The 18,494-nt window shown below is 34.4% G+C and overlaps 1 protein-coding gene across 1 annotated transcript in view; it reads right to left on the bottom strand.

Moving 5' to 3' along the window:
• Nucleotides 1-15,223: 15,223 nt before the first annotated feature.
• The window catches only part of GABRA4 (gamma-aminobutyric acid type A receptor subunit alpha4), a 64,695-nt gene continuing 61,424 nt past the window's right edge, over nt 15,224-18,494 (bottom strand). Inside the window, exon 9 of the mRNA XM_010988818.3 lies at nt 15,224-17,692. Within this exon, the coding sequence (XP_010987120.1) occupies nt 17,162-17,692 (531 nt within the window). The 3' untranslated portion in view covers nt 15,224-17,161. The remainder of the gene's footprint in view (nt 17,693-18,494) is intronic.

The following is an 18,494-nucleotide window of genomic DNA, read 5'->3' as shown; positions in this document are numbered from 1 at the left end:
CTGCAGCCCCCATGATACTAAATTCAATGCATGCTCAAGTTCCTTTTATAAAATGCATAGTATGTGCATATAATCTATGCACATTTTGCCATATACTTTAAATCATCTCTAGATTACTTATAATATCTAACACAATGTAAATGCTATGTAAATAGCTGCCTGTGCACTGCAAGTTTAAGTTTTGCTTTTTGGAAACTTCTGGAATTTTTTTCAAATATTTTCAGTCTGTGGTTGGTTGAATCTGCTGATGTGAAACTCGCAGATACTGATGGCTAACTATATACAGGCTTTACCTCAGAGATATTGTAGGTTCAGTTCCAGACCACTGTATAAGCAAATATTGAAATAAATGACATCTCACAAGTTTTTTGGTTTCCCAGTGCATATGTTTTGTTTACACTATACTGCAATCTCTTTAATGTGCAATAGCATTATAGCTAAAAAACCAGTGTATATACTTTTATTAAAAAATACATTATTGCTAAAAAATGCTAACCATCATCTGAGACTTCAGCACGTCATAGTAATAACATCAAAGATTGCTGATCACCATAACAATTATAATAAAATGAAAAAGTTTGAAATATTCCAAGAATTACCAAAAGGTGACACAAAGACATGAAGTGATCAAATGCTTTTGGAAAAATGGCTTTAATAGACTTGCCCAAAGAAAAGTTGCCACAAACCCTCAATTTGTAACAAATAAAGTATCTGCAAAATGTAATGAAGTGAAGCACAATGAAACAAGGTATGTCTATATGTGACAATATTTGTAAAGTTTGACAATTACAGCTTATAAGTCAATTGCACTTTGGATGCATTTGTGAATTTTGTGCACATCACAGCCAGTTCTGAGGATATAGTTATTCCATACATTTCTCAATAAGAATTTGTATTTTTGACTATAACCCTGTGCCCTGCCCAATTTAAATTCATATTACTGCAAATAATTTTATTTTAAATACAATCCTTTTAACTTAATATAAAATAACATTCACAAAAATAGCAGACATTTTACTTTTGAATAATGAATTTTCAAGTTTTAATATGATTCCATGAACTGAACAGGTTAAAAAAAAAAGCATTGGAAGTTGTTTAACTTATTTTCTACTTGAAGCATCTGATAGCAGTGATATAAAACTGGCCTTATGTGGCAGCCAATGTTTCAACCTACAGGCACTAGAAAATTTGGGATTAAAAGTAAGAAAAACTAAGTAGATGAATAGTCGTTTACTCTATTAGGAAATGTCTATTTTGCAATGTTAGATGTACAGGTACCTTCTGCAGCCATGTATGTGTTAATTTCTTATCTTCCAGCACAGTTGTCTTAAAATAACTGCTGTTCTTTGAAGTAGATGCTGATGATTCTTCTGCAAGTCCGTGTCTTCTGGTTTTCACAGTGCTATCACTAATGTTCTCATGGTGGATGAGAGATAGTGACATATCTTGTGCACTTTACATATTATTTATCAACTTTCTTTAGAACAGAAATTTAGTATTTAAAATCTCTTTAAATATGCACTGTCCTTTTTTTTAAAGCTCATTGCTCATGAAAAGGCTTATTGCACAATTAAAATAAGTTTTACTAAGTAATACAATATTTATGTATTTATAATACACAGTAAATGACAGAACAACTGTAGTCAAAACATTCAGACTACTGTGCATGAACTCAAGAGCAGCATGAACTAGCCTCAGTTGCCCAGGCAGATTTTGTGTACCCTTTTCTACAATGTTCCACTGAGCCCACTTTTTGGCATCTTAGGCCTGGAGGCCCTCTGCCTCTCAAAGGCTTATGCATGAACCAGGACCCAACTGGACAGAAGGAGAACAGCAACAGATAGTTTGTTCAACATGACCTAAGGCCAGAAAGAGTTAGTTTCCTAGCTGTCCTGAGCCACTAGTGTCCCAGACTACCTTGCTTTATTAGTGAATGTCTTAACATTACGTTCTTAATAAAAAGATGTTGGTTGTGTTGGGTCTGGAAAGATCAGGACCAAAGACAATCTACTGTTGATTGTCACTGAGTTTTGGCACTGTATTAACATTGGAATTTTGTTTACAGGTTTCACACATTTCTAAATGAGATCATGGCAGAAGCCAGAAGAATAAGGTCTAACAAATCCTCTCTGACTTCCTTGAATACAAACATAAATACTGATTTTCAACAAAAATATAAAATCTTGGATAAACACTATATTGGAAAAGATGTCAAGAAATAGGATATACATTCTTTTGTGTGGCATGTTTCTGTGAGCCTGACACTTTCAGAACTCTCTAGATAAGGAGTGGAAGCAAGTCCACTTTGAGAAGATCTCTAACCCAACTACATATATTTTGTTTACTTCCTTCCCTTTACAGTTATTTCTAACTACATAGATTTTGTTTTGTTTGACCACAGAGCTTCATCTCAGAAGTGAGAAAGGGCACAGTGTGCTTACCTCTCTTTTTCCTCTCTCCCCTGTCTCTAAATATCGACCACCTCACACACTTCTCAGTTTAGATCCCACTCAGAAATCTACACTGGGGAGAAGGAGTGATGGGAACTCTCTAAAGAGACTTTTGTCAATTGCCAGTTTGATTCTTTTCTTTGTAAGGGAATATGAGTAAGAAATAAGCTGGAGAGCTACGTGGAAAGCAATCAGAGTAAAAAGACAAGAGGTGCATGGCATAGGTCTTGGGGAGGCATTTATGGATACTTTTGGAGGCCAGGATATGGGAGTAATTGTGGAATATGGGGAAACGGATGGGATAAAAGGATTTTAAGAAGTGTTCATTTCCATTGTATGCATACACTTCATGGTGTTTAAGAAATGCAAATGAATACATTAATTTACTTAGAAGTTGATTTTTGATCTCTGTGCTGTGATTCTGACTGCCATACTGCAATTGTATGAGTTCAATATGAATAAAAAAGGGAACAAACAATGGAATTTAGGAGAAAATGTAATAAAAGATGTCTTGATCAAGAAATGATTCAAGTTTAAAGCAATATCTAACAATGTTAGCATTTAAAGGATGTGTTTAATCTATGACACTAAGTTATACAATCTTACAGCTTGAACATCCACATGATTTTTTGAGAGAGACTGCTTTCTGGCAAGTTTTTGTTTTTATTTTGTTTTTAAACCAGTGGTTTGCAGGTGATTTGACAGAACTGATATCTCCATTTATTTAGGTCATATGAATGGCTTGCTAAGTTTGTAGTACTGCACCTCAAAGACTAATTAAAAATTTTTCAATTTTTGCCACTTAAATGTTTCAAACTGCCACTTACTAGCTCAACTGCCAGCTCACTAAGGTCTGGAGTCAATTAGCTAAATAAAGGGACAGTTAAGGGGATGGTGTACTAGCAGCAGCAGGATATATCTCCACCGTCACACTCCCAAAGCTCAGAGTACCTTTACTTAATCGTGCTGCCATTTTTAGCTAAGGTTTAGGAAGAAGCCACTCTGCCCTGGTAACTCTTTTCCCCGGAACCTGAATGACTTCTAAGTTTGACACCCTGCCGAGAGCAACACATGTGACCCAGTTCTCTCACAATCTTGTTTCATGTGTTATAAATGTAGAGATATGTGTCCTCTATGGATTTTATTGAAGGACACATGTTTCTTCCTCTCTCTCATCCCCTCTGGATCTGTTTGACTATTAAGTAATGGCAATGCACACAACAGCACACCAAATGACACAGGTCAAAGGGCATTGGTAATTTGGGTTATTTTTTCATAGGTTGAAATTGTGTACTGATTATAAAGCTAATTATCCAAATATCATGTTGCTGTTTTAAAAAATATTTATCACAGTGTGGAGAATCTAGGGCAAATGGATCTAAATTCCACAGAGGTTATCAACTCCCAAGAAGGCATAAAAAGTTGGTCTTCATCAAATAGGCTGGTGAATAATGTTAATATATATGCCAGATTAGAGATGGCTACAGTTCTTTGACACTTCTTGAATCTGAGAGGACTCTATAACTATTTGGACCTAGAGAATACAGCACAAACACCATGGTTTGTGCCAGTTTGTAGGATGGACATTAATAGATTTGCTGCCTCCACTTCCTGTCTCTTGGAGCTTGCTCTGGGAAAAACTAGCTACCCTGAATGAAATCTGACTTATGAGGCTGCCACACCATGAGAAGGCACAAGGTAGCCACATACAGAGAGAAATCCTCAAATAGCCACCGTGCTCGCAGCCCTCTCAGTCTGGGCATCAGGCCTGGGAGTGGAAAACATTCCGATGACCCCATCTTCACCTGCTATTTGACTGCAAGTGCAGGAGAGACTCCAAGAGACAGCCACTCAGTTGAGCCTAGAGAACAACAAGGAAAAATAATAAATTGTTTCAAGCCACCAACTGTTGGGGAAGTTTGTTAAGCCCCAACAGATAACTGGTTTAAAACCCAACATTTTTTGAGCATTTAACTATGAGCCAGAGACTTTTCAAAACATAGTCACATGAATCAACTCATTTAAACATCAGGACCACTCGAGATAATTATCCTTATGTCCTAGAGTCCCTGGACCACCACTACATTAACCTACCTCTAGGTAGTATATTGTCATGTTATGTATCTCAGTTTGCAGTCTCCAATTTACAATATTGTGTGTGTGTGTTTGTGTGTGTGTGTGCCTGTGTAATAATTTGCGCCAACATTCATTGAACTTACTGAAAATATTTTCAGCTTCATCATATTAGATGGCAAGACGTATATAAACTATGAAGACACTATAAAGATTAAATTTAAAAGTAAAATCAACACTATTGATATACAAATATATCAATATCATGTACATATTTTCCATTACTTACATAGTACCAGACATGCTTCTTGCCTCAAATGAGAAAAATGAATAAGAATAACTTGTATATAAGATTCCATCCAGACATACATCATGTAGTCTTAAGAGTAACATCGAAACAAAGTAAAATAAAATACTAGATCACATGTCTTCTTTTCTTGAAGTATTTATAGCCAGGGGTAATTAGAATTCCCAAAGAGGAAGGCATGTTGTTACAAGGAATGAAACAAACCACTTTTTAAATTAAAAGTGTTAATTTTGCTTTTATACACCTTATATCCTCAGTATTTCTGCTCTATTCTATTTTCATTTCCACAGCTTCTTTTCTATCTTTAAATTATTCCTGCATAATAATATAAAGATCAATTTGTATTCTAAGGAAGTCGCGTCTTACCAATCAGGTAGGAGAAATGACCGACTTAGTTTTGCATTTATATCTACCAAACCAACAATACTCAATACAAGTAGCTAGATCAGGAACTATTTGACTTTATCCACACCACTAGATATCTATGTTTCTGTGCAAACAACTCAGAAATAAGAACAGCAACAAGCTGGAATATGTATTACGTTATATTAGTTGAAAAAGACTCTTCTCATTCTGTCTTCTCCATTATCTGAACTTATTTCTGTAGCCTAAGGTTAACTTTAAATTATATAAGATTTGAAAACTGATCTAAAAGTGGGGAAATGACATCCCTGCTTTGTAAAGTATTTCATTTCATTCTGCTCCTGGCCAACTTTAAAAACTATTGTGGAACTTCTTTCAAAATATTTCTTGCCACTGTTTCTGATTTTTCCTCACTCTCTTACCTCCTTGATACTACCTTTTTCATCTTAATTTCACTATATGAATGAGTTTGGTACATGCTAGCATGCCAGGCACAATGCACTAAAGTAAGGTTTTCATAAAAAGGCAATGGAATGTCAATGTTCAATTTCTGAAACCAGTGGAACCAGTTCTATCCTACAGCTACTTATCAGAGCAATCATTTCAGAACAGTTTGTATTGTCTGAGTAAGGCATGTTTTTAGCTCAAAGCATGATTATTGTCAAAGAATCACTTTGACAATTAATGACATTTTGACACTAAATGAGCACTTAAATGGCAAACAAAAATTCTCAGGGGGCATAAAAAGTTTTCAGCCATGATATGGGTATGAAACTGATCCTTTTTATTTTCTATTTATCTTCTTTTACCAAGTGACAGGTGGGAAAAAACAGTCAAGAAAGTAAAGCTATATTTATTATTTAACAAAAATATACAACCTGACAACAACTTTGAAATATATAGGTCTGAATCACCTCCAAAATGCTATCAACTGTCAGTTATGATTATAGAGCCGTGGTAATATCTTTAGTTGACAGCATTACAGATGGCCAATAGGCACATGAAAAAATACTCAATATCGCTAATTATCTGAAAAATGCAAATCAAAACTACAACAAAGTATTGCCTCACACCAGTCAGAATAGCCATCATTAAAAGGTTCACAAATGATAAATGCTGGAGACTGTGTGGAAAAAAGGGAACCCTCCTACACTGTTGGTGGGAATGTCGTTTAGTGCAGCTATTATGAAAAACAGTATGGAGATTTCTTAAAAAAAACCTGAAAGCAGACTTACCCTATGATCCAGCAATCCCACTCCTGGGCATATATCTGGTGGAAACTGTAATTTGAAAAGATACATTCATCCTAGTGTTCATAGCAGGACTGTTTACAATAGCCAAGACATGGAAACAACCTAAAAGTCCATCAACAGATGACTGGATAAAAAAGATACACACACACACACACACACACACACACACACACACACACACAATGAAATACTACTCAGCCATAAAAAAGAATAAAATAATGTCATTTGCAGCAACATGGATGGACCTGTAGATCATCAAACTAAGTGAAGTAAGTCAGACAGAGAAAGAAAAATGCCATATGGTATCACTTATATGTGGAATCAAAAAAAAAAAAAAAGGATACAAATAAAGTTATTTACAAAACAGAGACAGACTCACAGAAGTAGAAAACAAACTTACAGTTACCAGGAGGGAAGGAGGAAAGGGAGGGATAAGTTAGGAGTTTGGGATTAGCAGATACAAACTACTGTATATAAAATAGATAAACAAGGTCCTACTGTATTGCACAGGGAACTATGTTCAATACCTTGTCATGGCTTATAATGAAAAAGAATATGAAAAGGAATATATATATGTATATATCTTTTTATGGTGACATATCATAACCAACAACTTATCATGGTGATCATTTTGAAATGTTTAAAAATACTGAATCACTATGTTGTATAACAGGAACTAACATAATCTTGTAGGTAAATTATACTTAAACAAAAAAAGAGATAAATTTGTGGTTACCAGAGGTGGGGGGTGTGGGTGGAGGGGGAATTGAATGGAAGCAGTCAAAAGGTGCAAACTGGGGACATGATAAGATAAATACATACTAGGGATGTAATGTAAGACATGATAAAGATAATTAACACTGCTTGTGTTATAGTTAAAAGCTGTTAAGAGAGTAAATCCTGAGAGTTCTCATCACAAGGGAAAATTGTTTTTCTATTTTTTTAGTTTAGTATCTCTATGAGATGATTAATGTTCACTAAAGTTATTGTCATAATCATTTCATGATGTAGGTAAGTCAAACCATTATACTGCATGCCTTAAACTTATACACCACTCTATGTCAATTACATCTCAGTAAAACTGGGGGAAGAAACATTCCCACATTTTAAAAAAACAGGTGTTTTCATCATAGTACACAATCTTAAATTGGAATTGTATGAAGTAATTTGCTTATTCTACTTCTTTTAAATATTTTATCACAATGTATGAATAAAGAAAAGCTATTGTTGGCTTACTGATCTTTTTGGCAATCAACTAAATTCAAATATCTAATAAACTAAACCTACAAATTGCCCAGCACTATGCTAAGATCTTCAGCTTTTTATAAATACAATGGGCATATTCATTTTAATCTTGTTCAGTTTAAGAAATAAAACTGAACTTGTATTAAAGAAGCATGGCCCTTTCATCCAGTATCCAAATATAGTCACTTTACAATAAAAAAAAAAAGTTATCAAATAATCATAATGTCATATGAAAGTTACTACAAAAAAGAGATAGAAAACATGGAGAAATGCCATGAATTAATGCTAATGAGAATCAGAAATGGCCTCAGTGAGAGGGGTTATTAGTGCTGTGATTTATAGGCGGTCGTCAACAAGACGAGCAGAAGGCAATCGTGGCAAAGGATTTAGGTTGAAAAGACATCAGTGTATGGCCACACAGAATATGTCCAGAGAATTTCATGTTGCCTGGGTGGCTAGATCATAGAATAGGTGGAAGGAGAGGGTGAAGGTGACATTAGAGTTGGATTGTGTTTTGTCCTGAATATCATGGTAAGGATTCATATTTTATCTCAAAGGTGATGGAGAGCCAATCAATTGAGACTCAAAGGCAAGTGTGAAATGAAAGGAAATATTCTGACATCAGCATGTAGAATGAGGGGGCTGCAAACATGAGATCAAGGAGCTAAATAAGGCCACCACTTGAGCAGAAACGCAAGGAGTAATTGTGTAATGAAAAATGGATTACATATCACTCAACCTCTATGATGAATGCCAGCATTGTAGATCTGCTCTTTAAGGGACATAGTTGAATAATTCAGTTAGCACAATCTCTACGGGGCATTTTCAATTCTACGGTTTATTCTTAGAGTCGCCAGAAGGTATTATTCTATTCACAATGCAACCTTTTCCAAAATAAAAAAGCAATAGCTTCCCCCTTCACATTTGCTTTTCTGCTAAAAGAAACATTAGACCTAGTCTTATTTATGAGTAAAGAATATATCGTTCTCATTTATGGAGGATTATTAGATATTATATGATGTATTGGTTAGAAAAGTATGCATTTGAAAATACGCAAAAATAGAATGATATCTTTACCCTTCCCATTTTGCATTCAGGAGAAAAACAGATTTGTATTCCCTTCTCTCCATGACACGGGTAGGAACACCATAAACTAGGAGGGAAGGAGTTTTGGCACCAAACCACATTAAGTTGTTACTAATGAGTGAGGAAATAAAATTGCAGGAAACTGAAGGAAGAAATGGAAAGGTATCAGAATGTTGGAATAAATGCCAAATGAAATAGCTCCCTCTGTTAAAAGTACACTTGTATCCATCTGTTTAGTTTTCAACTGATAAATGCACACGGGGCATCTTGACAATAATATTATTCCACAAGCAGACAGACATACGGGCCTTACTTAATAAATGATACCACTGATTAGCATTTATCTTAATACTAATGATACAGATTCATGAATCTGTTTGCCCAGAACACCAAGTTGATGAATGTTACCCTGAGGAGTTTTTAAATGAGAACATAACCCAAAACAATGTTAAATGGATGACATTATTTTACATCCTCCAAAATAAAATGAGAGGGATAGCATTTAAGAACTTGGATGATGGATGCATATTTGACATCAAGAAAACATACTAGAATATAATAGCAAGAATTTCATATAATTTTCCCCAGGAAAGAGATTAATTTTCAAAATGCACACAGCACAATAATACTGATTAGGTAACATTGTAAGTAAGTTCACAATGACTGAACCACCCAGGGTGTATTTTCATAACCAAGTGGCCAGCATTGAGTTTCTGCTTCCAATTAGTCAGAAAGAGAATTAACCTTTAACTATGAGCTATATAGGAATTATTCATTGAAGATTAAGACAAATAAAATCCATATAGTTCAAACAATTTATGGAATCTAATTTGAAAAGTCATAAAACCTATATGTATCCTATTAACTTATTTTTCCTACCTCTCTATTCATGCTTGAGTTTGAGAATAGCTTTGTTTGTTTGATTCTCATTTCCACTTTCTTCTAAACTAGCTGTACTTCTCTATCATTAATATTGAAAATAAAAGGCAGGCACTTTCTAACTAGTATTCAATTCAGTTGGAAATAGGATCTGATGATCAATGAGACTTTCAGAAATTGAAAAATAAAAAGCATAACACAAATCACTACACAACAAAGGGGCTAAATCCTTTAAATGTTAAAAATTTAATAGCAGTGTTCTCACAAGAGTAGGGAATTGCCTTAGTCAGTTCAGGCTGCTATAACAGAATACCATACACTCCATGGCTTAAACGACAGAAGTGTTATTTCTCCAGTTCTGGAGGCTGAAAGGCCATGATCAAGGTGCCAGCATGGTTGGGTTCTTCCAGGTTGCAGATGGCCAACTTCTCATTGTATCTCCATGTAGCAGAGCAGAAAAAGGAAGCAAGCTCTTGTAACTCTTATAAGGGTGCTAGTCCCATTCATGGGGGCTCTACCCTTATGGCCTCATCCAATCCTAATTATCTCCCAAAGCACCATCACAGGCAGGGTAGGGGTTCAACACATGCATGTTGGGAGGACACAGACATTCAGTCCCTAACAAGAATCATATTTAACTGAACAAATACAATTCAACATGGAGGAGAATTAATTAATATGTCATGAAATTCAACAACAAAAAAGAAAACTACTTATACTATGCATTTTATTAGTATGCATTCATACAGGAATGTGTGCGTATGTCTACAGGTTGCGGAACATCTGTGGTCAACTTTTTTCTCTCAGGTATGTTCTCTTTTTTTTAAGGTATAAATCAATTTTTTCTTCAGACAACAATTGTTCTAGAATATTTAAAATAATAGAGATCAAAATTTCCATAAAATTTGATCACAGACACTTAAAAGATAAATGTATTGGAGCTACACTCTGGAATCAGATAGATACAATGTTTGTATTTTAGGGACTCCAGGAAAATATTTTAAATACTCATTCTCCAGTGGAAACTGAAACATGAAGTATTGTCCATGCTATATACTCAGGTATAAATTTTGTTTTTAAGAAGCAAAGGAAGTTCATTACAACTAGTGATAAGTTTAGCTTTGAGAAGCAAGGGAAATTTGCTTAAAGAGACAGCATTAAAAGAAATCATTTCATGCTCAATTATTTTAAAATACTAAACCAACATTTGATAATATCCTTCTTTTCAAGACATATCTGCCAAAACAAAATCATAATGATTATGTGCTCCGCATTATCATTTTCCACAGTAATACTCTTACACAGAAAAATCATTAATTTCAGAGGGGCAAATGTGATTGCTATATGCTCCAGGAATTTGTAGTTTGTAAGAAAACTGTATTCTCCTGAAATCAAAACCCTGTATCTCTTACAAATTTTGAAATGTTTTAAATATCACACTTTTTATTATTTGCTATTCTGTTTGAGCAAGAATAATGAAGCTTAAAGAATAATAAATTTAGTTCTTATGATATGATAAAATACACATCATTATTTTTCTTTAATTTCATAATATGGAATATTTTCAATTGTACAATTAAACACACAACTTAAAATGATTTAGAGGGCAGGCAGATAAGCTTTTATTCCTCAGTTTCTACAGCATTCCAACTGAAAAACCAAACAGAATACTTTATTTTTTCTTCAGTTCTCAACATTTTTAGCAGAAAATTATCAAGTTTTCATTGTTAAAGATAAACCAGTGGAAAATTTAACTTCTTATTTACTATGGCCATTCAATGTCTTATAGTATAGAATATGGCTTTGCATGAAAACTGGATTTTAATTCAATTTATAAGTGAAACTCCCTTAAAGTCATAAAATGTTGCCTCATCAATCAACAATAATTTATATATATATATCTTAAAAAATGAAAGCTCTGATTTATTGCATATTTGAATGAGGAAACAATGTCCACAATCAGTAAAATGACCACAAACATGTTCCTTTATAACAGCAAACATCTGCAGAGATGGAATGCAGGCCTCCCTTCACAAATACAGAGGGCTGAAAAATACTGTCAGTCAAAGGTTAACTACAATAATATCTTCTGTTATTATGGTTTCTTTTCCTTCCCCCAAAGGGAAGAGCTTACTATCAACTGTGTTATCACAGATTTAATCCTGATTTAATACCTGATTCCAGTGACACCTGATGAGCAGAAGGGAAAAAGCAAGTAGCTCTGATTGTCAGGAAAAGATATCAGTAAAAGATACTTTGGTCCATCCTGATCTAATGGAAATAAAAATCATAGACGGTGATTCAGTTTAAAAGGATGAAATAAAAACTTTTATAATTCACTCCTCTTCTATGAAATCCCTCCAAAAAACTGATAATAAAGACATATTGGGGAAAAAATGAAAACCACATCCATAATTACAATTGATGATGAACTCTAATAAATAACTTCTCAAGTTAAGAGGCATTAACAGGAGAAAGACTACTGACTGATACATATCTTGATAGGATGTAGATTTCACTAAGTGTCATGGTCCTCAGGTGTCCTCCAATGACTATTTGAAGCCACCATGATATGAAGCATGAAAAGGCAAGACACAAACATAGTCCCATCTTCACTGGTTTCCAGTTATATACTCCCACATGGTAGAATATGGGAGGAAAGAAAAATTGCTGGTCGATTCTATTTGACAGCTGTGAAACAGGCTGCTGGGTAATGTGGACTACCAGCCTTAGCGTAGGAAAGTAGGAAGAAGTGGCGAGGACCACGAGAGCACTAATAACACAGAGAAAATAAAACTGAGGGAGTTCTACACTGTGAGCCACGTAGACCACCCCGATGTCAAAAACAGAGACAAGATATGGTCCCTGGGCAGAGGATAAAAGAAATTTGGGAAGGTGGGTTTGAAACCTGAAATTTAAATAGCTGCTGTGGGCTGATCTGATTCATTCTCCCACCGCTTCCCACACTACAGTTCAGTAAATAGCTGGCTTCATTCAGTGATTAATAGACAGATACCAGCCTGGCACATAGGCAAAGAAGGAAAAACTCAATGCAAAAGCAGATGAAGTTCATACCAGAGAAAAAAACCTCTTCAGGAAACAAAGAAGAAATGTATACAGATAATTCTCTGTAGTCTCAAATAAACTATAAACATGACCTCATTAATAGAGTGAGAAGCTCAAAGGTAATATTTTAATAGAGATTATAAAAACAAGCAGAGAAATGAAAAAAATGAAATAGCACAGACCAAGAAAACAAGGGAAAAGAATAAAGCCATTATGAAGTTGAAAATCACTTTAGAGATTACAAAATAAACATAACTGAAAACTCACTTGGGTTACAACTGACAAAAGTTGGCAATATTTTTAAAAAATATACAAGTGAATATAGAGAATACTTTAAGTAGTTACAGAAAAAAAAAGAACATTCTGAAAAAAAATTACTTAGACATGCAATAGGGAAAAATCTTTCCTGAAATAAAGTCTGAAACCTGGAATAAAAAGACACAGTGTCCCTGATATGTCTTGCTTTAATTAAAACTATCTAATTTCAATCATTTCTTCAGTTTCACCCTTATACTTTTATCTTAAATTGAAATAAAGATAAATTTCATGTTTTTTAAAATTATTTAACGGCATTCATATATGGCATATTTGGCCCTAAATTTACAATATTCTGTCTTTTAATCAATCTGCTCTTCAATACAAACATCTTATACGTGATAGCATGATATTCATGAGATAGTAACAATTTTGAGAATTTTTAATTTTCTGCAATACCTATCTTTATTTTTAACAATCACATATCATTTTTACAAATGACAATGAAGTCATTGGATAAAAAAAAAAAGAATTAGAAAGCAATGGTTAATTAAGAAAGAAAAGAAAAATGAGATCTCTCAATTCTTACCCTACCTCTAGATTCAAGGCCCTCCATCCTGTAGCTCCTACAGCGATCAGATGACTTCTCTAAAACAGAAGCATAGCATGTTCACTGTCATCTCTTATCCTGCAAGATTTTCAGCAAATTACCACTGATCCAGGATCTCGTCTCATTTCTTTAGTAATTTACATAAAACTCTCTCCAATCTGCCCCAGCAGGTCTTTCCATCATCAGCCCTCACTTTCCCGCATTCACCTTCCTTCCCAATATCCTGAACTATTTGTAGTAAGCATTCCCCTTGAAGTTCCAAATCTATATCCCTTTTCATGCTTCAGTTGGTAGTGAAAATGTCCTTTTGTTGTTTGTTTCTGGGAGGAAGTGGGGGGGCCAAGAACTCCAAATTATTCTACAAAATTCATTTTAATGTTTCTGTGAAGCCCTTTCTGCAATCACTGTTTTTTTCCCCATCTCCCCATCAACAGTCATAAAATCACGTGCAGCCTTTTCCCACCCTTTTATATCAGGACCATGCCAAGTCTGAGGAAAAATGAAAAAATATTAATCCTGATACTATATTTATTTAAAATGGGGATATTTTGGTCATCATGGATTTTTGCAGATATCTTTATTTTTTTTAATGACTGAAAAATGACCTTCCAAATATCATTCTAGCTCTGTGCTTTTATCTCTGTCACTGACTTCTCTATGATTCATGTCCACCTGTAAAAGATGGACATCTCTATTATCTGCCAACTCTAATTCAAGACTTGTGAGGTCCAATTTAAAATAAACATTATCCAAATACTCTGTATATACACAAATGCAAGTCATTTTTAACTGTGGATTAATCATGTAAATATATTATCATACCTAGTCTTGCATGGAGGAAACTGGAAGTAATTATGTAGCAGTTAGTGGCCAACTTGGAGTTGAAAACCAGAATAGAGATACTGGTAGTGAATGAAACAATTTTGAATTTCATCTTTAAAAGATAGAGACATACAAAGATACCATTCTCAGCTATTCTTCTTTGCAAATTGCCAGGATTTTTGAGCTCTCCTAATGACTGTTGTGACATTTCCTTATGGTGAAAAGAGACTGGTTCTTCACAAAAGTAGTTAATGTAGCTCTGAGTGACTGAAAAGATAGAAACAATGACCACAACAAAAAATTAATTTGAATTAATTTGATGGAATTCAGTTAAGGAAAACACATTCTACATTTTTAGTACTGACACTGTGTTCAGTTGAAATAATTCCTTTTTGTACTAATGATTACACATTCTGGTCAATTTATTCTCCCAAGCAACAATTAAGAATCTTTGGTTAATTTTGTCCTTTGTCTTTGTTTAGCTACCTGATTTATTTAAAAATCTTCATATACAAAGATAAGGAAAAAACTATGAGTTCACTTACATCATGGATCTACAAATCAAAAATCACTTATTTTTATCCCTTTGAGAACTGTAAACATTTATAGCAGAAGAATTCTTTTTAAAAAAGGAAGCCAATGAAATATTTCTCAAGAATAGATCAATAGACAAAGAGTGCTTTCCTCACCAAAGAAATAAGGTCATTTTGTTGGAATAAAGAACAACCACAGCTTCTGACCACAATTTCAAGCATTGTTCTTAGGGCTAGAAATCTACTCACATTCATGAAATAATTTATTATCAGCTTTTTTGTATAAGTACTCTTTATTAAATATATACACATATACACATTTTACTGGACTTCATATTACTGGCAGCAATTTGTAAACGAGAGGTTTGGATTGGATGGTTTCTAAAGTATTCTTCAGCCTTAAAATTACTGACAATTCTAGGAAATACCTAGAGACATAGCCAAGAAGGAATTCTCAGATATGACTCACAATTAATATTTGGCATTTGCACATTTTACAGGTCTCATATACAACCATTCCAAGGTAATGCAACAACTAAAAAACTAATGCCAATCAATTAATATAATTTCTTTTCTAAAAAAATAGGAGATCCTGTTTGCAAGGTGGACATTTCTATCAAAATGTTCCCCAAACAGCCAAAACACATTCATTGACACAACCCAAATCAGAAAGGGAGAAAAACAGAAGAAAAATCTTGGAAGTAACACACACACGCACACGCACAAAAAACTAGACCTAGATTTAGCGGCATAGGACAGCTGCAAAAAATTCAATTAAGTTGTTAAGCCTACCTAATGAAAAAGAAAAATCAGCACATGAAAATCCTGATAAATTGCATAACAGAGTCAGCAGCATCCTAGCCCTTGGCTATGATTGTTTTACTCCATTCCCTTGCTGTTCTTTTAATTTTAAAATACTCACCTTCCTTATGAAACTATACAAAAACTCTCCCAAAATAAACACAAAACTGCCCAGAAATACAGAACTATGGACACAAGAGCTCCCTAGAAGCTTAGCATTTCACCAGCTTGGAGAAGCATCTAAAAGGCCTTGTATTGAATTCCTGATTCTGATGATTCTGTGATTCTGATCAAATTCTGTTCAGTGATTCTGATCAAATTTGAGAAAGGTAATCTATCAGGTCTTACAGTGCCCAGATATCTACTTTGAGGTACACAGTGTTTTTCACGTAGAGAACAATCTGTACATTTTTCTTATACTTCAAAGTCAATTGCTGAAGTTGTGCTAATGTGTACTAATCTCAAAAATGGCTATGTGGACAATGTACTTGTCATCCTCTATCCATAAAGGAGAAACAAATATTTTGAATCTGTTGTCAGACTCCAACTAAATTTCCTCCGTGAAAGAATGTGGAGTCCTCTGCTAGCTCATGGTTCATCAGCATGCATTGACTGCTCTACTAATTGCGTAAAATTGCAGATAAAGGTGAAAGACCTTTTCTAGAGAGAGTGTCTAGCATAGTGCCTGGAACACAGAAGGCTCTGAATAACTATATGTTGAAAGAATACATAACTGAATGAACTATTATCAAAAAGAATTCATACACTGAGTTAAACTTTGGCTCGAAGCACACATTTTCAAGTCAACTGTTAAGTCCTTTTTGGCCAACATATGACAGAGTACATCTTCCTTGGTCTCTGTCTTTGTTGCAACAGAGGTTGCACGCTCTTTGTCAGTATTTGTTGTGTTCCATTTTCCTTTTTAAAAGGTTTCATGTAACAGGGAAAATCCTTTTCTTGCAGATACTAAGAGGATCTCCGAAGGTCACTGCATATAATATCCAATAATTCTGATTAAGAGCAGTGTCACTGGGAAACTTAGGGTGGTTGGTTGATATTCAGAGTGTATATTAAAAAATGCCATTGTCTGTTTTAAAATTTCAATGCATAAATATGCACCACTGATTTCTAATAGCCCTATTTCTCTTGTCCCAACTTCCCAGGATGGTCTGTATTCCGTCTAATCTGAATGCTGAATTGATTCTATTTAAATCATCTTTCTGAAATGAAAGACGGCTCACTTTCCCTTCACTGAGGAATTAATTAACTCTCCCAATGACTGGCTTGGATTTTTTAAATGGAAAAACTACATAGCATTTTTATTTTAGTAAAGAACAATTGTTTAATCTTTAAAAACATTTAAAAAGACATTCTGCATTAAGTTCATCATCTTTTAGGAAATTCCTATAGCAACAAAATTACATTAGACTTTCTGATTTCTCCATGGTGTCCTTAGATAAATAAACAACCCAATAGACCATATTAAATGCCCCAAATGTTACTGGAAAGAGAATGCGGGCATATTTATCTATTTTACTTGTGCCAGATCCAGAAGGTGGTGGAGCAGAGGGAGGAGTGGTGGCTGACAACTTCCCAGAAGCCCCTATGCTGTTAACTGTGGTCTTAATTCGCTCCAGTCTTGATCCAAATGCACGCTGGGTAGAAGCAGATCCAAGTGGAGCCTGTCGGGGCACATACCCAGTTCTACCGGGAGTAGAGGGAGGAGCAGATGGACTTGCTCGGGCGGCAGATATAGTCTCAGCTGCATTTGCATGGCTGAACGGGTTTGGACTGGAAGCTAAGTAAGACTGTGTAGCTTCAGAAGATCCTTGGACTACCGTGGACGATTTGCTTAAATGGTTTCCCACCTCAGTTCTGTTGCCAACATCAGGTTCAGAGTGAACCAAGGCATTTGTTCTTTTTCTCATATTCAGATTGGCATTTGCGTTCTGAAAAGGCATAGCAAAAATTATATTGGTTAGGTAACTTTATGTAGATGTATACAACATCTCAATGGATCAAATAATTACAGATGAGCTATTTCCATAAAATAAAGTTTTATTCATATGCTATAGCTGCTCAGCTTGATGTAAAAGCTTAAAAATACCTAACTAAAAAAGGGCATGTATATATTTGGAACTCTGAATCAAAAATCTTCTATTTCAAAATATTACCCATTCTTTTAAATAATTAGAATTTTAATCTATACAAGAAAGATTAGGCTTTTAGGACTATAAACTGTAGTTATACTCGATTTTACTTTAGGAGTTCGGGACTATAGCTGTGCAATTTCTTTGTTCAGTTTTATTGTAAATAATATTCTCTGATATGTTGTATGCATTCCAATGAATTTTGTATATGTTTTGCAAACAGGAAGAACTGTATCTATTTTGTGCACAGAAACAAAACAATAATAACCATCTGAATGTGCATGACATTCCTTAGAAAAAGACAGATACTACAAAAGCTTTAATTTCCAAATCCCTGGAATTTATTTTCAGTCTTCCAGAGACCATTATACACATTATTGTAAAATCTAGAAATCCTGATGCATTTTAGTTTCTCACCACAGTTAATAAACAGAGCAAAGGAAAATTATTCTTAAACAAAATGTCATATTAGATGTATAAATAGCATCACCATATTATTGCATAAATATCTGAGATCAAACCACTTACCGATAGTGTTTAAGTTGAAATGAGTTCACTAATTTTCATAAAATTATTTTATGTGTAGAACAAGACTATTTGG

The sequence above is a fragment of the Camelus dromedarius genome, chromosome 1 (genome assembly GCF_036321535.1).
Source record: "Camelus dromedarius isolate mCamDro1 chromosome 1, mCamDro1.pat, whole genome shotgun sequence".
Taxonomy (NCBI): Eukaryota; Metazoa; Chordata; class Mammalia; order Artiodactyla; family Camelidae; genus Camelus; species Camelus dromedarius.
This window is presented reverse-complemented; position numbering and strand designations above follow the sequence as displayed.